The sequence below is a fragment of the Hemiscyllium ocellatum genome, chromosome 12, assembly GCF_020745735.1.
Source record: "Hemiscyllium ocellatum isolate sHemOce1 chromosome 12, sHemOce1.pat.X.cur, whole genome shotgun sequence".
NCBI lineage: Eukaryota > Metazoa > Chordata > Chondrichthyes > Orectolobiformes > Hemiscylliidae > Hemiscyllium > Hemiscyllium ocellatum.
In genome coordinates, this window is record NC_083412.1 from 53,061,787 (window position 1) to 53,086,333 (window position 24,547).

The following is a 24,547-nucleotide window of genomic DNA, read 5'->3' on the forward strand; positions in this document are numbered from 1 at the left end:
AAAATCTAGAAATGTGTCTATCTCTTTCTTGAATATATTCAGTGGCTTGGCTTCCCAGCCTTCAGTAGTACAGAATTTCACAGTTTGACTATCCTTTGAATGAAGAAATATGTCCTCATTTCTGTCCTTAATAGCCTGGCCCATATCCTGTCCCCTAGTTCCAGATTCCTCAGCCTGGGAGAACATCTTCACTGCATCTAGATTATACAGCCCTGTTAGAAGTTTATATGTTTCAATCAGATTTCCCATTCTCTGTTTCTGTCTGACAACCAATTCTCGATCCATCCATACTAAGCTGTGATGGATACCCACTTGTCTGTCCTCGAGATGCTGCAATGCTCCACTGAGTTCCAGCAAAAACTGGAGGTGCAACATCTCATCTTCAAACTAGGCACTTTACAACCTTCTGGGCTCAATACTGAATTCAATTTCTTCAGACTGTGAACACAAGCTTTGTTTGTTACATTCTCTGTCACCACTTCCTCTCTCCCCTCCCCCACAATCCCAGTGGGACTGTCTGTTCTTTCCAGTCTGGCAGTTAGACAAACCATTGTTCTTCCATTCTCATATTCCAATCACTTCATCTGAACTATCAACACCCTTTCCCACCTCCCCATGATTACATAAATGCTGTCCTCCTCCACACTAAATTTCAGCTCTGATGAAGAGAGTCATCTAGACTCGAAACGTTAGCTTGCTTTCTCCCCGTGGATGCTGTCTGACCCACTGTGACCTCCAGCACTTTTTGTTCTCAGAACAATTTCCAAATGTTTTGTTATCGCAGCTTTTATAATATTCCAGCATTTTCTTCACAACTGAGGTTAGGCTAACTGGTCTGCAATTCTGTTGTTGTCTTTCCCTCCCTTTTAAATAGTTACATTTGCCATATTCCAATTTGTACAAATTGTTCCAGAATTTGTAGAGTTTTGAAAGGGCGATCATGAATGCATTAAATATTTCCAGCATACTTCTTTTACTACATGTGGATGTAGATCATCAGGCCCTTCTGACTTTAGATTAGCTTACCCACAGTATGGAAACATGCCCTTTGGTCCAACAATTCCACATTGATCCTCCGAAGAGTAACCCACCCAGACCCATTCCCCTACCCTATATTTACCCCTGCCTAATGCATCTACTGACGCATGGCCAATTCACCTGACCAGCACATCTTTGGATTGTGGAAGGAAACCCACATAGACATGGAGAGAATGTGCAAACTCTACACAGACAGTCACCCAAGGTGGGAATCGAAGCCATGTCACTGGCACTGTGAGGCAGCAGCACTAACCATTGAGCCACCATGCCACCCTTGTCAGCCTTCATCCTCATTCATTTTACCAGTGCCATTTTCTTATTGGCTTCCTTCATTTCTGCACTGACACTTGGTTCCCTAATATTTCTGGAAGGTTATTTGTGCCCTCTTTTGTGTGGGTGCAATTCTCCTGCCATTTCTTTATTATCTGTTATACTTTCACCTGACTTTAAGGGACTTTAATTGTCACCTGACTTTAATTGTCTTTATTAATCTTCACATATTTATAGAAGCTTTTATGGTCAGTTTCTATGGTTCATGTAGTTGTACCCTCATACTCTGTTTTCCTCCTCATGATCAAACTTTTGCTGAATTCTGAAATGCTCCCAATCCTCAGGCTTGTTGCTTTTTCAGATAATTTTGTATGTCTCATCTTTGAATCTAACATTATCCCTAATTTTGTTTGGATACCATTATCTTTTCATTACTTCACAATTCAGATGCTTGAAGCAAGCGTTACTGAGGGTCAGCCTTTATTGTGGCCACTGGTTTTCAGAGTGCTCTTCAAGTAATATTTACTCATTGTTAAATAAAATCATTTTTCACAAAATATATTTATTATATTTTTACCTCTTGTATAATTCTGATGGCCTCATTTGCTTCAGGGATGCATTGAAATGCCCGTAGAAGTACAAGGGTCTTCTGTATATAGCTGTTTAACCATTCAGTAGACACTCTCATTTCGATGGAATGCATCAGGACATTGCGACATTTAATTATCTGAACATAAACACCAGAATCGTGTGTCAATATGAATGATGTTTTAGTGTTTCTGCCTATGATAGAATGCATCACTCATTAAGAATGCCTCCCCATTACATTAAGTTCACCATAAATCAATGGCATAATTGGATTTTTAAATATGAATGAACTTTAATTTATTTTAGATTTAAATTTGAGTAACTGGTATTTGAACTGTATTTCACAAAATATACAAGAGAGAAAGAATTGTTAGAAGTGAAGGTGCAACCCCTCTGTGGAGACAGTGACTTAATATGAAAGCTGCTTCCGTGCCGCAGGGTAGAACTCTCCAGAAGTGGAACAAGTGATTTGAAATCTGTCGTCGCAACCAAACTGTAATAATTAACATTGACTTCCAGATTTCATTTTCCAAGTGGTGTGTGTGCACCTGCATGACACAATCTCAAATGATCTTTAAGAAGACAGTGCATAAAGAGAAATTGGAGGTTATGATGAGTTAAAATATTATGGATGCTGGAAGTCTGATAGAAGAACAGAAAACACTGGAAAAACTCAGCAGGTCTTGCACCAACCGTGAAGACAGAAATACAGTTACCATTTCAAATTGATGACCCTTCATCAGAACTGGATTAAAGTTAAATATGTATCAGGTTTTAAGCAAGTACAGAGGCTGTGAAATGTGTGGGGTGGGTCCAAAGGGAGGGTCTATGACAGGGTAGAATACAAGACACATCAAGTGACGAGGAGGAATATGATGTAACCCAAATCCCTAGAGATTGTAATGCACAAGTGAAGAAACAAAGGATGGTTTAAGAGGAGATCTAAGTAGGAACTAACAGAATTAGACAGTTTAATTTACAATTGTTGAACTCAATATTAATTCCAGAAGGCTGGGAAGTGTCTAACAGGGAGGTAAAGTGCTGTTTGGCAAGCTTGTATTGAGTTTAATTTGAACAGTTTAGGGGGCTGAGAACCGACAGGTCAGCAGGGTGTAGAAATGACAGCCAACTAGGGGTTTCGAGTCATGTTTATGAATGAAGATGTTGCACAATAGATCACAAATCTGCATGTAGTCTTCCCAATGTAGAGAATACAAAATGGTAAGCATTGTGAACAGTACACTTAGGATATGGGCTCCTGGGTAGTGAGAAGGCAGGAGGTAAAAGGGAGGATATTGCATCTTTGCTGTGAAAAGACAAGGGGATTTTGAGTGTCTGAGGAGCAGTTGAAGTATCTATGAAAGAAATATGTTTACTTGACGGTGAAAAGTGATGGCAAGATGCATTTGATGGTGCCATCATGTAGAGGTGGTGTTAAAGTTGACCCATTGTTGAATAGGCTGATAGAAGGAAAAGGGAGGAAAAAGAGAGGGAGGGACAGGAAAGGCAGAAGTGGTATAAGAAATAGAATGTCAAGGCTTCTGTCAACTATGGTGGAGAGGAATCCTCAGTTGAGGTGATCAGAAACATTGGTTTGAAATGTGATCTTGTTAGGACAGATCATAAAAAATTTAGAGCACAGAGGAGGCCTTTTGACCTGACAAATCCATGCCAACAGAAGTAAAGGAATTGTGAGAATGGAAGAGAATATGGGAAGACTTGGTAGTATTATAAATTAAGGGTGATGGATACTTTCACAAGAAAGCCATTAGATGCAACAGGAAGCACTAGGAGGTGCAGATATCTCCAGACAAGACAACCTCAAACTGTGGAAGCTATGCTCTTTTGTGAGGTCACAGAAACTAAGCCTCTGTCCATAACCCCTCTGTTGCGAGTCATGCCTTCTGTGACCTTAATCTCCTTCTGTACATGTTAATTCTAATCATAGTATGTCCTCAGGGCTGTGAGTAGGGATGGTTATCCTAGAGTCATACAGCATGGAAACAGACCCTTCAGACCAACTTGTCCAGGTTGCCCAAGTTTCCCAAACTAAACTGGTTTGGTTGCGCGCGTTTGGCTCATATCTCTCTAAGGGAAAGAAAGTGAGGACTGCAGATGCTGGAGATCAGAGCTGAAAATGTGTTGCTGGAAAGGCGCAGCAGATCAGGCAGCATCCAAGGAGCAGGAGAATTGACGTTTCAGGCATGCGCCCTTCTTCAGGAATCCTGAGCCATTCCTGAAGAAGGGCTCATGCCCGAAACGTCAATTCTCCTGCTCTTTGGATGCTGCCTGACCTGCTGCACCTTTCCAGCAACACATTTTCAGCTCATATCTCACTAAACCTTTCTTATTCATGTACCTATCAAATGTCTTTTAAATGTTGCAACTGTGGGGGCATGGACCTAACAAGGGAGGCAGGGAAGGAATGGTCTCTGCAGAATGCTGATAGAGGTGTGGAAGGAAATATACCTCTGGTGCTGGGGTCTGATTGTAGGTGGCGGAAATGGCGGAGTATGATGTGCTTTATCCAGAGATTCATGAGGTGAAAGGTGAGGACTGGGGGGGTTTTATCCTTGTTGCAATTGGAGGAGTGGGGTTCAAGGGCAGAGGTGCGGGAAGTGGAGGAGAGGCACTGGAGGGCATTGTTGATCACATGGGAGGGAAAATAGGAGGCCATCTGGGATTCCTGGAGTGGAATTGCTCCTCCTGGGAAACAGGCCCAGCCTATTCAGCCTCTCCCAATACCTCAAACCCTCCACCCTTTGTCTGGCAGTTCATTCCATATATGAACTTCCATCTGCGGGAAAAAGTTACCTCTCAAGTCCCTTTTAAAACTTTCTCTTCTCAACTTAAAATTATGCCCTCTAGTTTTGAACTCCCCAACTCCAGGGAAAAGACCTTATTTCACCTTATCTATGTCTCTCATGATTTTAAAAGCCTCTATAATGTCACTCCTCAACTTTCTGTGCTTCAGTGAAAACGTCCCAGCCTTTCCAGCCTCTTTAAAACTCAAAACCTCCAATCCTGTTAAATCTTTTCTGAACTCTATCCAATTTAATAATATCTTTCCTATAGTAGGCAACTAGACTATGCGCAGTAGTCCACAAGTGGCCTCACCAACGACTTGTACAACCACAACATGAGGCAAGCGTGTCAAATGCCTTCTCTACCACCCTGTCTACCTGAGACACAACTTTCAAAGAACTATGTACCTGAACCCTTAGGGTTCTCTGTTCAACAATGCTATCCAAGGCCCTACCATTAACTGTATAAGCCCTGCCCTTGTTCATCTTTGAATTTGCTGCCTAACAAGTTCAAAGAGCCTCAGTGACCCAGTACAATCCTGTCACTTTCAAGGTTAAAAGAAGTTACATCCAAATAAAGACTCTCCCAAACATTTGCTTGCAGGTAATAGGTCAGCAATAAGTTAGATGGTACACTTTATTGTTCTATCCACGAGGGTAGTGTGCTGGAAATCAAGCTCTGCTATTTGTGCTATTAAGATGAGCACAAGGTAACTCGATGTTAAATGTAGAGTGATCCTTTCCACAAACCTTGTTTTTTTTTAAAATAGTAATTATCATATTTCAGTCCACAATTAAAATGCAGAAAATTAAAAATATATGGTCTTTACAATATCTACTTGAACAGCTGCTCAAATGGGACTCCGTTTCAATGGTTAGATTCCCAAATCCTTGGAAATTTGTGCTGCAAAGGATTAATTTGTAGTGTAGGTAGGGTAAATTTGCAAAGACCTTGATAACATTTGCCAAGAATATTATTTGAGCCAATAAATATCCAATCTGTGCAATAATTAATTCCCATCTTCCACAAGTATGGTTTGCATTGATTCCAAATGTATTTCCATTCAACTCAGAAGTGGATATGGGCTTTGCTTCCCATGACAAAATATCAAAAATTCAATTGTTGGATAATTTAGCAGACAGTTTGGGGTACAGGCTCCTGAAAGACTAAAATCAACATATCGTGGAGGTTAGAGTTTGGAAGATGCTCTTGGAGGAGACTTAGCAAGTTATATTTGTACATTTTGTAAATGGTACCTGCTAGTGCCACTGTGGTGGAGGGTGTGAATGCTTAAGATGGTGGGTGGGCTGTTTTTCATGGATGATGTCAAGGTTGAGTGTTGTTGGAGTTGCACTAATTCAGGCATGTAAAGGGTATTTCATCACACTCCTGGTAACTGCCTTGCAAATGAGAGGTGGGGCATGAGAAGTAAACACTCTTCATCTCTGACTTGCTCTTGTAGCCATACTACTTTATGGTGTCCAGTTAAATTTATTTTGGTCTCCAAGGTGTTAATGGTCGGCAATTCAATGATGGTAAAATCACTGAAAGTTAAGGAAAGATGACATTGTTCTCTCATCAACTGGTACTTTTGTGACATGAATGTCATTTGCCCTTGAATCTGAATGCTGTACAGCTTTTACTGTACAAAGAGACAGACTGCTTCAATATGAGTATATGTGAGTGGTATGGATAGAAATAAATGGTCCTGGGAAGGGTGCACTCATGAGCAACCATCCCGTTTCTAACCTTATTTTGGATAGAAAGTCATTGACAAAGCAACTGAAGATGGTTGGATTTAGGATACGAAGAAAAATTCCCTTGTGGTTTCCATGGACTTCAATTTTGTTATGAGTCCTTAATGCTTCACCCGGTCAAATGCTGTCTTGATATCAAGGGCAGTCATTCGTACTCCACCTGTAGAATACAGCTTTCTTCTATACTTGCGCTAAGTTGTATTGAGGTCTGGAGCATTGATGAGCAGGTTGTAGGTGAGGAACTACATCTTGAAAGCACTATTGATGACCCTACCATGCTGCTGATTGAGGGTGAGCTGATGGGGCCGTAATTAACTAGGTTGGATGTGTCATATTTTTGAGGATAGGATATACTGGAACAATTTTCCACGTTGTAAGGTAGGTGCTAATGCTGTAGCTCTACTCTAACAGCTTGAAAGAAATATATTCAGTTGAAATTCATTAGGAGACTGTCAACAGTAATATAAATACAAAAGAAAAGGAAAACCTGGTGACGTTTTATTAGAAGAGAGGAGTTTTAAAACATAGAAGGAATGAAATATAGCAACAAGAAACAGATTATTTTCCATGATTGTACATCTAAAACAAGGTGACATAGGCTCGACTTAAGAGTTTTGAGATAAAAATTCAGGAAAAAACTTTTTTTTCCCCCCAAATAGGGTGGATAGGTTGTGGAATTAATGAAGACCACATTAATCTCTAAGATAAAATTAAATAGGTGGTTGAAGGAAAAAATAAGGGATCCAAAAAAGTGGGAGGATAGGTGAGATGAATACCATTATTCATATGATGGATAAAAGCCAACACGGACAAGATGAATCAAACTCTGATTCCCACTTGCCATTTCTAGGTTGGTATACACCAACCTTCAAATTTATAGTGATTTGAATTTACATTTCTGTAGCACTACTCATATACAGAAAAAAAAATACAATCAGGAAGATAGAACTGGATGAAATCAAGGTTGAGTGTTAGGCTGCACGGTGGCTCAGTGGTTAGCACTGCTGCCTCACAGCGCCAGGGAATCAATTCCAGCCTCGGGCGACTGTCTGTGTAGTGTTTGCACATTCTCCCCATGTCTGCATGGGTTTCCTCCGGGTGCTCTGGTTTCCTCCTAAGTCCAAAGATGTGTAGGTCAGGTGAGTTGGCCATGCTAAATTGCCCATAGCATTCAGGGATGTGTAGGTTAGGTGTACTAGTCCGGGGAAAATGAAAATGTAATATGGTAGGGAATGGGTCTTGGTGGGATACTCTTCAGAGGGTGGGTGTGGATTTGTTGGGCCAAATGGCTTGTTTCCACACTGTAAGGATTCTATCATTCTATGAACTGTGCATTAAGTAGGAATGGGAATAGGAAAAATTGAGAGGTTTCGGATACAAGAATCCAAAAATACAGTTGAAGGGAAGGGTTTGAAGAGATATTCAGGAGGAGGAGGATGATGACAAGGTAGAGGAAACTGGACAGTGTATGAAGATATTAATGTACATCTTAACTACCCATATCCAAAATGAAACCTGCTCACAACTCAGATGGCAAATGCAAAACTATCTCTCTCTATAATTTTCCAAAATTATACATTAAAATTCCCCAGTGTTTTTAGGATTAAATGCATTCCCTGGATAGTACTAAATGAAACAGATTCAAAAACATTCACAATCAATTATTAGCTTGTGCTGAATCTGCTCATGTTGGTGGTCATGTTGCTACAATTGACTTAGTACTGGCAGATATGTTGAGTGAAGGAAAAGAAATAAGCTAGTATTACTAATCCTGATAGTTTTCCAGTGACAGTAGCTGGAAGTAGATATGAACTAAGGCTTAGGTAGAAAATGGCCCACAGTCAAATAGCTTGTTTTTCAGAACCAAATGAAAAATGGCTGAGCAATCAGAAGGCTGCCAGTACCCATCAATCATGTCTCAAAAACAGCAAGAGGCTTAGGAGGAGGGGAAATGTTAGACAAAGGCAATGCTTTAAAAAGGAGAAACTACAGTCACATCAGTAATAAGGCTACTTAGAAAACATTGATGTTGATTCTCATTGTCCATATTAGCAGAACTTTGTTAAGTTTGTTAACTACTTATAGCAACATATTTACAAAAGATGTTAAAAGCATATGGAGAAAGAACAGGGAATTGATATCTAAATGATAAGAATAGCAACAACTAATAAAAATAGAGAAGTGGGCTCGTCACCCAAATAAACTGCTCGTGTTCCCAAATGTTCCAAAACATCTACCGGTATCCATAGCAAAATCAGATAGATTGATAATAAATAAATATACAATAGGTAGGGAAACATTGAGGTGGGAATTAAATCCCAGCACGGATCTAAATGCTAGGATTTTACCTCTATGTGCCATTGAAAGTTTGATTTCCCCAATCCCCTCCCCCAAAATCCCCCAAGAATAAATTGTTCATATAACCAAGCTTTCAAAACAGCCATAAACTCCAGCAGATATAAACATTGGACCATTTTCTGAAATAACTAATTTGAGATAAAGTATGGGGAAAAATAAAAGTTCAACTACCAAAGGATGTTATTAGTCAGGCATGCTCGTGCCAGCTCTTCAACTAAACCATTGTCTTATCCCAGACTCCTTTTCAGAGAATGAAAGGAAGTTTATTAGTTGCATAGGGACATATAAATTCCCCAAAGATACTTCTGCACCAGCTCATTTAAGGCAAAGCTCTGCTCAATGGAAATTTTGCCGAGTATCTAATTCATTCTGATGGAATAAAAACTTCCCACTTCACCAATTGCAACGGGTATTTTTCTAAAAAAAAAACTTGATTAGAAACACTATAGAAAATAGCAATGCAAACAAAAAATAATTTACTCGAAATGTATTAGACACGTCTCCAAAATCTGCTCCCACTTTCTGACCTAATGCCAACCACATAGAGATAAATTACTACACCTCCCCCACAGATACTGCATTGACAGGGCAATCACCAGGATGTTCAGAGCACTCTGAACAGCATGCTACCAATCACACTGCTGGATAATGCATTCATTTCTAAACCTGATATACAGCAATAAAATGATCAGAAAACTACAAATGTAAAAATTCAGTTCGATAACAAATACATTTTAACAAAATAAATCATTGGAAGTAATTCATATCAACATATTTGCCTTCATACTGCATGTTTATCATAGAAAATCATCTAAATATGTTTGACAGAAAGTTAGACATAAAGTAGACACTGAATGAAGCATTTATTTGGTCAATGAAGTAAAATTTAAGGAGCATTTTAAAGGAACAGAGAGGCATTGAAGGAAAATACTGCAAATGTTAGACTTTTTAAATAAAAACAAAATGCTAGAGAAGCTCAAGTAGCACTAGCAGCATCTGTGAAGATAAGACAAAAGAGTTAATATTTTGAGTCCAGGATTACTGCCATATGGAAGAAGAACTACTTGAAACATTAAGTCTATTTCTCTCTCCATAGTTACTGCAATACCCAGAGTCATAGAGATGTACAGCATGGAAACAGACCTTTTGGTCCAACCCATCCATGCCGACCAGATATCCCAACCCAACTAGTCCCACCTGCCAGCACCCGGCCCATATCCCTCCAAACCCTTCCTATTCATTTACGCATCCAAATGCCCCTTAAACATTGCAATTGTACCAGCCTCCACCACATCCTCTGGCAGCTCATTCCATACACGTACCACCCTCTGTGTGAAAATGTTGCCCCTTGGGTCTCTTTTATATCTTTCCCCTCTCACCCTAAACCTATGCCCTCTAGTTCTGGACTCCCTGACCCCAGGGAAAAGACTTTGTCTATTTTGCCTCTCATGATTTTGTAAACCTCTAAAAGGTCTCCCCTCAGCCTCCGACACTCCAAGGAAAACAGCCCCAGCCTGTTCAGCATCTCCCTATAACTCAGATCCTCCAACCCTGACAATATCCTTGTAAATCTTTTCTGAACCCTTTCAAGTTTCAAACATCTTTCTGATAGGAAGGAGGCCAGAATTGCATTCAATATTCCAACAGTGGTCTAACCAATGTCCTGTACAGCCGCAACATGACCTCCCAACTCCTGTACTCAATACTCTGACCAATAAAGGAAAGCATACCAAACGCCTTCTTCACTATCCTATCTACCTGTGACTCCACTTTCAAGGAGCTATGAACCTGCACTCCAAGGTCTCTTTGTTCAGCAATACTCCCTAGGACCTTACCATTAAGTGTATAAGTCCTGCTAAGACTTGTTTGCCCAAAATGCAGCTCCTCGCATTTATGTGAATTAAACTCCATTTGCCACTTCTCAGCCCATTGGCCCATCCGGTCCAGATCCTGTTGTAATCTGAGGTAACCCTCTTTGCTGTCCACTACACCTCTAATTCTGGTGTCATCTGCAAACTTACTAACTGTACCTCTTATGCTCGCATCCAAATCATTTATGTAAATGACAAAAAGTAGGGGGCCCAGCACCGATCCTTGTGGCACTCCACTGGTCACAGGCCTCCAGTCTGAAAAACAACCCTCCACTACCACCCTCTGTCTTCTACCTTTGATCTAGTTCTGTGTCCAAATGTCTAGTTCTCCCTGTATTCCATGAGATCTAACCTTGCTAATCAGTCTCCCATGGGGAATCTTGGCGAACGCCTTACTGAAGTCCATATAGATTACATCTATTGCTCTGCCTTCATCAACCTTCTTTGTTACTTCTTCAAAAAACTCAATCAAGTTTGTGAGACATGATTTTCCACGCACAAAGCCATGTTGACTATCCCTAATCAGTCCTTGCCTTTCTAAATACATGTATATCCTGTCCCTCCGGATTCCCTGCAACAACTTGCCCACCACTGAGGTCAGGCTCACTGGCCTATTATTCCCTGACTTGTCTTTAGTGCCCTTCTTAAACAGTGGCACCACGTTTGCCAACCTCCAGTCTTCCAATACTTCATCTATGACTATCGATGATACAAATATCTCAGCAAGAGGCCCAGCAATCACTTCTCTCGCTTCCCACAGAGTTCTCAGGTACACCTGATCAGGTCCTGGGGATTTATCCACCTTTATGTGTGTCAAGACATCCAGCACTTTCTCCTCTGTAATCTGGACATTTTGCAAGATGTCACCATCTATTTCCCTACAGTCTATATCTTCCATATCCTTTCCACAGTAAATACTGATGCAAAATATTCATTTAGTATCTCCCCCATTTTCTGTGGCTCCACACAAAGGCCGCCTTGCTGATCTTTGAGGGGCCCTATTCTCTCCCTAGTTACCTTTTTTATCCCTAATATATTTGTAAAACCCCTTTGGATTCTCCCTAATTCTATTTGCCAACGCTATCTCAAGTCCCCGTTTTGCTCTCCTGATTTCCCTCTTAAGTATACTCCTACTTTCTTTATACTCTTCTAAGGATTCACTCGATCTATCCTGTCCATACCTGACATATGCTTCCTTCTTTTTCTTAATCAAACCCTCAATTTCTTTAGTCATCCAGCATTCCCTATACCTACCAGCCTTCCCTTTCACCCTGACAGAATATACTTTCCCTGGATTCTTGTTATCTCATTTCTGAAGGCTTCCCATTTTCTAGCTGTCCCTTTACCTGTGAACATCTGCCTCCAATCAGCTTTCGAAAGTTCTTGCCTAATACAGTCAAAATTGGCCTTTCTCAAATTTAGAACTTCAACTTTTAGATCTGGTCTATCATTTTCCATCACTATTTTAAAACGAATAGAATTATGGTCGCTGGCCCCAAAGTACTCCCCCACTGACACATCAGTCACCTATCCTGCCTTGTTTCCCAAGAGTAGGTCAAGTTTTGCACCTTCTCTGGTAGGTACATCCACATACTGAATCAGGAAATTGTCTTGTACACACTTAAGAAATTCCTCTCCATCTAAACCTTTAACACTATGGCAGTCCCAGTCAATGTTTGGAAAGTTAAAATCCCCTACCATAACTATCCTAATATTCTTACAGATAGCTGAGATCTCCTTATAAGTTTGCTTCTCAATTTCCCACTGACTACTCGGGGGTCTATAATACAATCCCAATAAGGTGATCATCCCTTTCTTATTTCTCAGTTCCACCCAAATAACTTCCCCTGGATGTATTTCCGGGAATATCCTCCCTCAGCACAGCTATCCCTTATCGAAAATGCCACTCCCCCTCCTCGCTTGCCTTCCTTTCTATCCTTCCTGTAGCATTTCTATCCTGAAACATTAAGCTGCCAGTCCTGCCCATTCCTGAGCCATGTTCCCATAATTGCTATGATATCCCAGTCCCATGTTCATCTGCCTTCCCTGTTAGGCCCCTTGCATTGAAATAAATGCAGTTTAATTTATTAGTCCTACCTTGTCCCTGCCTGCCCTGGCTGTTTGACTCACTTCTGTTCTCAGCTGTACCCATCTCAGATCGATCTCTTTCCTCACTATCTCCCTGGGTTTCACCCCTTCCCTTCCCCCCCCCCCCCCCCCCCACTTACTCGTTCTAGCAAATCTCCCTGTCAGTATATTAGTCTCCTTCTAATTTAGGTGCAATCCGTCCTTCTTGTATAGGTCACTTCTACCCCAAAAGAGATTCCAATGATCCAAAAATGTGAGTCCTTCTCCCATACACCAGCTCCTCAGCCATGCATTCATCTGCTCTATCCTCCTATTCCTGCCCTCACTAGCTCATAGTACTGGGAGTAATCCAGGTATTATTACCCTTGAGGACCTCATTTGTAAATTTCTGCCTAACTCTCTGTAATCTCCTTTCAGAGTCTCAACCTTTTCCCTTCCAACGTCGTTGCTTCCAATGTGGACAATGACCTCCTGCTGGCCCCTCTTCCCCGTGAGAACATTCTTGATCCTGAGACATCCTTGATCCTGGCACCAGGGAAACAACACACCATTCTGCTTTTTTCTCTGCTGGCCACAGAAATGTCTGTCTGTACCTCTGACTACAGAATCCCCTAACACAATTGATATCTTGGAAGCTGACGTACCCCTCATTGCATTAGAGCCAGTCTCAATACCAGATACTTGGCTGTTCGTGCTACGTTCCACTGAGAATCAATCACCCCCTACATTTTCCAAAACAGCATACTTGTTTGAAATGGGTATATCCACAAAAGATTCCTGCACTAGCTGCCTATCTCTCTTACCCTTCCTGGAGTTAACCCATCTATGTGACTGTATCTGAGACTACCCCCCCTTCCTATAACTGCCATCCATCACATACTGTTGCTGTTGCAAATTCCTCATCGCTTCTATCCGTCTCTCAAACCGATCCACTCGATCTGATAAGATTCAGCATTTATGGCAGATATAATCTGCAGTAACCCTTAAACTCTCTTTAAACTCCCACATCTGACAAGAAGTACATATCACTGCAAAGGCCGTTTTTGCTCCTTCAATCTTACAGACCCAGAAAATAATACCGTCTTATTCCTCCACAAACACTGCCCCAGGTTAAATTAATAGCTATGACTTATATTTTAATTTTAATCAAGATGTTAAGTTTCTCCAGCACTTACAGTTTGTATTTGAGCTAGAGAGGCTGACAGGTTCAGGGAGGGAATTTCAAAGTGTAGGGACGAGATGACTGAAGACACAGCTATGGAGAGAGGGGTAAGAAGATGGCTGGTAGAGGAAAAACTGCCCAAGAGACCAGATTGAGACGAACTGAAAGTTCTGCCATGGAATAGGATTCAAGAAGGTAACAGAGTTATAATAGTAAAAGTCAGGAATGCATTTAAACACAAGACTGAGAATTTAAAACTGGAGTACTAGGCCACTGGGAACCAATGTAGATCAATAACATCAGGAAATGGTTGAGCAAGACTTGGTGAGGATTGGGGATACAGGCAAACAAAACAAAGTGATAACCTTTCAAAGAATATTTCAAGATGTTATCTTTATTACCTCAATTACTTTTTGCCGTTCAACAAAATCAAACTGGTCACATGAAATAATTAGATTTAACAGAGCTGCCACATCACATTTTCCTGGTCCCTGTGTGTTGGCCTGTCCATGAGGCATATAGACCTGCAGAAAACAAAATACTGTCCATGATTCAACCACAACTCAAAATAAAATGCATCAAATCACTTTTTTAAAAATTTTAAATACAAAACACAGGCAGCATGGTGGTACAGTGGTTAGCACTGCTGACTCAGCACCATGGACCAACATTCAATTCAAACCTTGGGTGATGTCTGTGTGAAGGCTACTCATTCTCCTTGTCTCTGTATGGGTTTCCTCTGGCATCCTCCCAAAGTTTAAGATGTGCTGGTGAGGTGGATAAGCCTCGGTAAATAGAATCATAGAAATGTATAGCACAGAAACAGACCCTTCGGACCAAATTGTCCATTCTGACCAGATATCCTAAATTAATTTAGTCCCATTTGCCAGCATTTGGCCCATATTCCTCTAACCCCTTCCTATTCACGTACCCATCCAGATGTCTTTTAAATGTTGTAATTGTACCAGCCTTCACCACTTCCTCTGGCAGCTCATTCCATACATGCATCACTCTTTGTGTGAAAAAGTTGCCCCTTATGATCCTTTTAAATCTTTACCCTCTCACCCTAAACTTATGCCCTTTAATTCTGGACTCCCCAAACCCAGGGAAAAGACCTTTTCTATTTACCCTAACCATGCCCCTCATGACTTTATAAACCTCTATAAGGTCATCCTTCAGCCTCTGATGCTCTTTGGAAAACAGCCCCAGCCTATTCAGCCTCTCCCTATAGCTCAAACCATCCAACCCTCGCAACATCCTTGTCAATCTTTTCTGAACCCTTTCAAGTTTCACAACATCCTTCCTATATGACAGAGACCAGAATTGCACACAATATTCCAAGGTGGCCTAACTAGTGTCCTGTACAATTGCAATATACTCCTACTCCTATACTTAATGCTCTGAACAATAAAGGAAAGCAACTAAATGCCTTCTTCACTATCCTATCTACCTGAGATGCCACTTTCAAGGAGCTATGAATATGCATTCTAAGGATGGGTTGTACAGCAGTACTCCCAAGGACTTTACCATTATGTGTATAAGTATTGGTTTGATTTGCCTTTCCAAAATGCAGTACCTCATATTTATCTAAATTAAACTTGTGGGATTATCAGGTGGGAGTGCTGGGATGGGAGGATTGGTTCAGACTACATGGGCCAAATTGCCTCTCTCTGCACTGTAGAGATTCCATTATATTCATCTGGAATAGAATCAATGTGCTTAGAAATATAATTTGGGTAGGACATCAATACTATAGCCTTAAGGTTAAATTACAAACTGAGCTATTTATTCTGTCACATACTTGAAAAAGAGACATATATGGGCTAGCACTGATGAACTACACTTTTTCAGAGTTGAGAAACATAATTCTAACTCAATCAATTTTAATGCACAATACAAGAGAGAATAGTTTCCAGGATAGTGAGTTTTCCATCCTTAAAAAAAGGCTTGTTTGCCTACACTGTATCTTTTCATGAAGTAACAATGTTAATCATATAATGAAGTGTGGCAAGAAAAGCAGATTATAGCAGATGAACTGAATACATTGGGTGCACATTTATAGACAAATATATGAGTAAAAGCTTGTAAATTTGCAACTGATATGAAGTGAAATAATTATCGCACTGTCATCAATTATTCTACTCTGCTTTCATTATGATACCAACTTGTTAGTAATGATGTCACAATTGGGTCACAATGAGAATGAATTAAACAGGAAATGACCTGTTGTTGGGAGATGGAATTTTACCAAAATATTCTTCCTACTTTGGCACAAGATTACAAACTAGTTTTGCAAAAAAACATAGGTGGTTAAAATATACCATGTACCTCATTAACTCAGAGAACAAAGGGCACATCCAGACATTAGAGATCTAAGATAAAATATTGTGGTTGAAGTTTAAGCACACTGCTGTAGAGCAAGTGACAGAATGCGTATTCTGCTTATGTGGTTCATAGCATGGAAATTCTTGATTGAGATTGGTCCAGAATTTCAATTGTGCAAGAAAACAGGCACACAGGAACAGGGCCTGCACTGCAGTTATTTAAAGTTGCAAGTACTTTTTGGCATATAGCCACAATATAATAAATCTAGCATTCAGCTTACGCTACCTATGCTTTCCATTGACCGCAAATCTGTTTTGGTAGGTTAGAAATATGTCATATCTTAAGCCACTTGAAAGAAGCCATCACCTCTTCACATGCGTGTGCACTGGCAATGGAAAAAATAAACTTTCCGTTGAGCACTTATAACACAAATGGCTGCAACCAGTACTGTGTTAACACTAACATTAAGATTTCTAAAGTATTGAGCTCTCTGGTGCAGGGAATAGATGGGAAAAGGGAGATTACATACCCATCTAGGGATAAAAAAAATCCCTCTACACAACAATATCACTGCAATTGGGAAGAGATTGTAGAGAATGACACTGCAAGGATCAGCCAAAAGGTTTTCGGTCTTTTTATTACATTTATGTACAAATAGCTTATGGATTTATAACAGAGAGTCATAGAGATGTACAGCATGGAAACAGACCCTTCGGTCCAACCCGTCCATGCCGACTAGATATCCCAACCTAATCTAGTCCCACCTGCCAGCACACGGTCCATATCCCTCCAAACCCTTCCTATTCATATACCCATCCAAATGCCCCTTAAATGTTGCAATTGTACCAACCTCCACCACTTCCTCTGGCAGCTCATTCCATACACGTACCACCTCTGTGTGAAAATGTTGCCCCTTAGGTATCTTTTATGTCTTTCCCCTCTCACCCTAAACCTATGCCCTCTAGTTCTGGACTCCCTGACCCCAGGGAAAAGACTTTGCCTATTTACCCTATCTATGCCCCTCATAATTTTGTAAGCCTCTATAAGGTCACCCCTCAGCCTCCGACGTTCCAGGGAAAACAGCCCCACCTGTTCAGCCTCTCCTTATAGCTCAAAGACTCCATAGCTACAAATAAATTGTTAAAGATTGTCCAATCTCCTGCTGCTTTTGAGTTCAAGTTGTCACAATTCAACTGAATGTAATTCCCTGTAGTAAAGGTGATCCAATGGTTTTTGTGTTAATTTTGTTTTTGCAATAGAGTCAAAATGATTAGTAAGATGCCTGGATGGCCAACAATTTGGCAACTGGATATTTGTACCAGATATTTCATTTCTGGAAGCACTGTTCACAACAACATTCTGAGGGGCCGGGAAGAAAAGGGTCTTATTTACAAGGTTTCCAATAAGGCCAATCTTTTCCTGTGTGAATCTATAAGAATTTCAACACGTATACTGACCAGTGATGATAGGTTTGCTGTAGACAGTAGTAGAGAACCTCTGACCAATTTATAAACTAGGACATTGAGGAAAAGGAGCTTATTTGACTGTTTCATTTCATACCTAATTTTGCTGCTGATGTGATGCCAAGCATGTAGGTTGTATATCCCAAAGACTGATAGATATTAACAAGCATCATGTGCCTTTGGCTGTTGGTAACAAAAAGCAAGTCTATTCAGATTTGTTACTAACAAGTTACTAACTGTACTAAACAACCTACACTTGCAAAACTTGCAACACATTTTAACATTAGACGTGTTTCTGCAATTAGACAACAGCTGCTGGATAATTCTGAACTGTGGTGGAATTATGCTGATAATCAATTTAAGATTGTCAGTTGGGATGCAGTGTGGCACACTTGTGTTTAATGGGTGACACATGCATTTATACAGAGAGCTGATCTTTGTAAACAAAGAACACATACATACAATTTAAAGCCTTCAAATATTGAAACATTGTTTGAGAAACAATGACATCATGAATTATATATGACTGGCCATGTGACCAGAAGCCTACGGTTTTGAGCTTTCTTTCACAAGTTACAGAGAGAGAAAAAAAAGTACAAAAGGATCGATAAAACTTCCATCTCTTCACAGATGGAAAATGGGAGAAGTTTGTTTATTTCCTTGTGTAGTTACAGTTCAGAGACATTAGATATATTTGTCTTCATCAAATCCAATTAAATAATAAATTAAAATAATATTTGCTTGCCAGATTTGAATACTTTTACATTATCACTACATCCATGGGCAGAAGGAAAGAGAGGGAGGAAAGTGATTTTCATACAAAGTATTAGAATAGATTGAGAATATTTTGGGGCTACACAACAGGTGACACATTATATAGGAATAAAACCGTAGACTTCTGATTAGTGTGTCTGCAGCAGTAAAGCTGCACTAGCCACTTAATGTATTCATTGACACATCGCTGGAGTTGGAAATGATAGCCCTCCCTCGCTATTCACGTGGCATTTTTGCGATAGAAAGCTAAGGGCCACATTTCCTGAAAAGTCTGGTTACTGTGTGCAACGACTTGTGACAGACACTACACCGTTCCTTTAAGTTTGTGCCCTGCATCTTTGATTGCAACATTGCTTGATGAGGTCTGTATGAGATGGTTTTGAGAAAGAGTGGAAAGTTATTTAATCAGCATCAATAGCAGCTATAAATTCGCTATATCTCTGGGATAGAGACATGTGAACACTCCAGGAAATTCTGTAATGTATACAGGCGTTACGAACAACTGTAATTGCAAGCTTGTACCATTAACATGGGAAATTCTCCACCCAGTTTTCCAAATGCTGGCTAAAGTGATCTCTCTTTCAGAAAAGTCGTTTCTTTTACAAAGCTCCCTGCAGCCTCGGGCTTGGTGTACTGAAAGCTGTCCGTAGATTGTAATTTAAGATTGTATGCAGTTTCAGTGAGTCCTTTAACATTTTAAAACACATAACCTAGATCTCTCGGTAAGTGTTAATTTTATTGCAAGCGCCCGTCTATACTGGTTTCGCTGTACTTCAAAAAGTGGGTCATAGCAGTACCAAAACTAATTATTGCTCATAATTAAGCATATTACTGCTAATATGTGCAATTTTTAACTTGTCATCATAATCTATAGAAATTAACTCAACTGTAAAAGACAGGCGAACATTTTCAGCAAAATAAAAGTCACAGAAATGGCCTACATTTTGAAATAAGAACCAGAACAAACAATGTGTTTGCACAGTACAGGTTCAGGTTTTACATATTAAGTTACTGCAATCAGAAAATTTATTAATAATTACAACTGTTTATCACATTTCTGTGGATAAAACTTAACATAAAACATACTTTTGCCACTTCCCAAGCCTGCTTCGGCCACAGTGGAGGAGAACAGTTGCCCCAGTATATCACATTGTTTTGAACTGTATGATGTTTCAGAATTTCTCTCTTCCATACTTCGCATAAAGGGCACGCCCCCTGAAACTGAAGAAATTCATGTGTTGTAAGGGATTGGATAAGTTCACAGAATTTTTTAATGAGGAACATCAAATACAATATCAAGAAATTTTTGAAGTTACACAATTCTGCATTTCAACTTCAGGTCAAAAGATGAAAAATTGTAACACATGATGTAAGGTTAATGTATACAGGCATTACAAACAACTGCAATTGCACGCTTGTACCATTAACATGGGAACACCACCACTTGTAAATTCCCCTCGAAGGCACTCACCATCCTGACTTGGAAATATACCACTGTTCCTTCAATGTCACTGGGTCAAAATCCAAATTCCCTCCTTTAGGGCATTGTGGGTCAACCTACAATATATGGACTGCAGGGGTTCAAGAAGGCAGCTCACCTCACCTTCTTAAGAGTACCTAGGCCTGGGTAATGATATGCTGGCCAGCCAGTGGTGTCTACATCTCATGAATGAATCGAAAAATTATCAGCTGAAGTTCCGGGATATTGCATCTAGGGAAATCAACACTATACATTCTTTTCATTTGTAGTTACATTTTTTTATTGACAGATGAGGGCATCGCGGGCTAGGCCAGTATTTATTGCCCATCCTTAATTGCCCAGAGGGCAGTTCAGAGTCAGCCACATTGCTATGGTTCTGAAATCACATGTAGACCAGACCAGAGAAGGATGGCAGTTTCCTTCCCTGGGGACATTGGTGAATCAGATGGGTTTTTCTGAAGATGGTTTCATGGTCGTCATTAGACTCATAACTCCAGATTTTTAAAAAATTGAACTCATATTCCACAATCTGCCCTGGGTCCCCAAAACATTACCTGGGTATCTGGATTAACAGTTCAACGATAATACCACTTCTTCAGAAAATCACACCAAGTTACTTTGAAATAGCACATTGCTGCTTCAATAACCCTTTGTTTTAAAGGCATTTGTCAAAATCTACCACTTTGATTAAGCTTTTTTTTATCTGTCTTAATACCTCCTTATGTGGCTCAATGTCGATTTTTATTTGATAACATTTTTGAGGAAAGTTACGAGATGTTTCATAGTATTCAGAGGTACTATATAATTGCAGCTTATTATGTTCATTCAGGTCAGTGATGCATCTGCACCAAAAGGTTTGGTTAAGGCAGAGGCTTAGCAGCTTTAAGAGCTTTGTATTTAGCAATGCAAGGTTTTAGCAGTCATCAAAACAATCGGTAGCTTTTCAAAGCTTAGGTCCAATTAATGGGTGACAAGGTCACATTAGATTGGAAGAAATTTATGCAGCCATGGCATACTGGTTGGAATTTTTTAAAAACGTCAGTTTGGAAACTATTCGAAGTTTGAGTCAGGTCATGGATTGCCAGACAAGAGGATGGCACCTAGAACATTTAACACAAATTTCTGACAACTTGGAATAAAGCAGTTTGTATTCATTTGAGTTACACACCACACATAAACATTTGGAACTCTGGAGATTAAGTATTTAAAGCACTGTGTAACACAAACATGTTATATTAATCTTGCTCAGAGAAGTCCAGAAAGTGGATTTTTTTTCAAGTTTTGTGGAAATATCTGCAGTGGTTTCTTTATAAAATGTCATTGAAGTTTTGGGCCCATTATCTAAGGAAATGATATACTGCATTTGAGGCTATCCAGAGGATGTTCCCTAGACTGATATCAGGTATTAGGAGAAAGTGAGGACTGCAGATGCTGGACAGTCAGAGATGAAAAGTGCAGCACTGGAAAAGAACAGCAGGTCAGGCAGCACCTGAGGAGCAGGAGCTGTTCCAGGCATAAGCCCTTCTTCAGGAATGTGAAGGGGGAAGGGGGCTGAGACACAAATAGAGGGGTGGGGGAAGGCAGACAGGAAGGTGATGGGTAGATGCAGGTGGAGGTTGATGGTGATAGGTCAGAGGATAGGGTGGAACGGATAGGTGGGAAGTAAAATGGACAGGTAGGACAGGTCAAGAGGGCGGTGCCAAGTTGGAATGTTGGATCTGGGATGAGGTGGGGGGAGGGGAGATTTGGAAACTGGAGAATCAGTGTTGATGCCATGTGGTTATATGGCCACGAGATGCAAGTTGGTCGATGGCTTTGATTTGGCAGTGGAGGAGGCCCAGGACTTGCATGTCCTTGAGGGAGTGGGAGGGGGAGTTGAAGTGATTGGCCACAGAGCAGTGAGGCTGTTTGGTGCAGGTATCCTAGAGATGTTCCCTGAACCGCTCTGCAAGTTGGCATTCTGTCTCACCAATGTAGAGGAGACCATACCTAGAGCAGTAGAAAAGGTGGGTGGATGTGCAGGAAAATCTCCACTGGATTTGAAATGATCCTTTAGGTCTTTAGATGGAGCTGAGGGAGAGGTGTGGGTGCAGGTTATACACATCTTGCCGCAGCTAGGGAAGGTGCCGGGTGTGGAGGATGGGTTGGTATGGGGGCATGGATCTAACAAGGTTGAGGGAATGGTCTCTCCAGAATGCTGATAGGGGTGCAGAGGGAAATATATGTCTGGTGGTGGGATCTGATTGCAGGTGACGGAAATGGCGGAGGATAATGCGCTTTATCCAGAGATTCGTGGGGTAGAAGGTGAGGACTGGGGGGTTCTATCCTTGTTGTAATCGGAGGGATGGGGCTCAAGGGCAGAGGTGTGGTAAGTAGAGGAGATGCACTGGAGGGCATTGTTGATCACATGGGAGGGAAAAAAGAATTGCTCCTCCTGGGAGCAGATACGGCAGAGACAGAGGAATTGGGAGTAAGGGATCACTTTTTTATAGGGGGATGGGAGGAGGTGTAGATTGGCTAGCTATGGGAGTTGGTGGGTTTGGAGTAGATGTCCGTGTTCAGTCAGTCACCGGAGTCTGAGACGGAGAGGTCCAGGAAGGGGCGGGAGGTGTCCAAGATGGTCCATGTGAATTTGAGGACAGGGTTGAAAGTATTGGTAAAGTTGGTGAATTGTTCAACTTCCTTGTGGGAGCATGAGGTGGTGATGATACAGTCATCAGTCTAGTGGAGGAAAAGGTAGGGAATGGTGTCGGTATAACTGCAGCAGATGGACTGTTCCACATATCCGACGAAGAGGCAGACATAGCGAGTGAGTGCCCATAGCTACCCCTCTGGTCTGTAGGAAGTGGGAGGATTCAAAAGAGAAGTTGTTGAGGGTGAGGACCAGTTCTGCCAATCGAATGAGTGTGTCAGTGGAGGAGTACTGGTTGGGTCGGTGGGAGAGGAAGAAACGAAGGACTTGAACAGTGGAGGTTGAACAATTCATCAACTTCACCAACACCTTTCGCCTTGACCTCAAGTTCACCCGGACCACCTTCCTCCCTTTCCTGGACCTCTCTGTCTCGGTCTCCAGTGACCGACTCAACATGGACATTTCAAACCCGATTCCCACAGCTACCTGGACTACACCTCCTGCCACACCCTCTCCTGTAAAAACACGATTCCTTGCTCCCAAATCCTCCTCCACTGCATTATCTGCTCTCAGGAGGAGCAATTCCACTCCAGGACATCCCAGATGTACTCCTATTTCAAGAACCGCAAATTCCCCTCTCACATGATTAACAATGCCCGCCAGTGCACCTCCTCCAATTCCTGTACCTCCGCCCTCAAACCTCACCCCTCCAACCGCAACAAGGATACGATCCCATGGTCCTCACCTTCCACCCCACCAATCTTTAGATACAGCGCATTATCCTCCACCATTTCCACCACCTTCATACAGACCCCACCACCAAAGATATATTTCCCTCTCCACCACTATCTGAGTTTCACAGAGACCATTCCTTCTGCGACTCCCTCGTTAGGTCAATGCCCCCCACCAACCCACCCTCCACATCCAGCTGTCGCAAGAGGTGCAAAACCTGAACTCACGCCTCCCCTTCACCTCTGTCCAAGGCCCTAAAGAATCATTTCAAATCTGGTGGAGCTTTTCCTGCACATCCACCCATCTCATCTACTGTGCCTGTGGTTTTTGATGTGGTCTCCTCTGCATCGGGGAGACAGGACACCGACTCACAGAGTGGTTCAGCCAACATCTCTGGGACATACACATTAAACAACCTCAGCCACACTGCAGCCAACCACTTCAACTTCCCCTCCCACTCCCCCAAGGACATGCAAGTCTTGGCCTGCTCCACCACCAAAACAAAGCTACCCGCCAAGTGGGGGAAGAGCGCTTTATCTTCTGCCTCAGGATGCTACAACCACACGGCATCAACAATTACATCACCAGTTTCCAAATCTCCCTTCCCCCCCCACCTCACCCCAGATCCAACCCTCCAACTTGGCATAGCCCTCTTGATCTGTCCTACCTCTCCATTTTACTTTCTACCTATTCACTCCACCCTCCCGCGAACCTATCATAATTACTTCCCAACTGCATTCATCTACTGATTTCCCAGCTACCTTCCCCCCAGCCGCCACCCCCCCGCCCCATTTCTCAGCCCTTCCACACCTACATTTCTGATGAAGTGTTTATGTCTGAAACAGCAACTCTCCTGCTCCTCGGGTGCTGCCTGACCTGCTGTGCTTTTCCAGCGCCACACTTTTCGACTCTCAGGTAATTCAGGGACTATGTTATGGGAACAGGTTGCATAGATTTGGGTCTGTATTTGTTGGAATATAGAAGAATGACAGGTGACCTTATTGAAGTATACAAGATTACAAGAGGCCATTCAGTCATAGAGATGGAAACAGATCCTTTGGTCCAACTTGTCCATACTGCCCAAATATTCTAACCTAATCTTGTCCTATTTGCCTGCAATTGGCCCAAATCCCTCTCAATCCTTCCTATTCATATACCTATCCTGATGCCTTTTAAATGCTGCAATTGTACCAGCCTCCACCAC

The 24,547-nt window shown here is 41.4% G+C and overlaps 1 protein-coding gene across 1 annotated transcript in view; it reads right to left on the bottom strand.

The window, feature by feature from the left end:
- The window catches only part of LOC132820762 (uncharacterized protein CXorf38-like), a 51,440-nt gene that overhangs the window by 16,890 nt on the left and 10,003 nt on the right, over nucleotides 1–24,547 (bottom strand). Inside the window, exons 2-4 of the mRNA XM_060833054.1 lie at nucleotides 19,586–19,720; nucleotides 14,339–14,461; nucleotides 1,886–2,035 (exon numbers count right to left, since the gene is read on the bottom strand). Of these exons, the coding sequence (XP_060689037.1) occupies nucleotides 1,886–2,035; nucleotides 14,339–14,461; nucleotides 19,586–19,720 (408 nt within the window). The remainder of the gene's footprint in view (nucleotides 1–1,885; nucleotides 2,036–14,338; nucleotides 14,462–19,585; nucleotides 19,721–24,547) is intronic.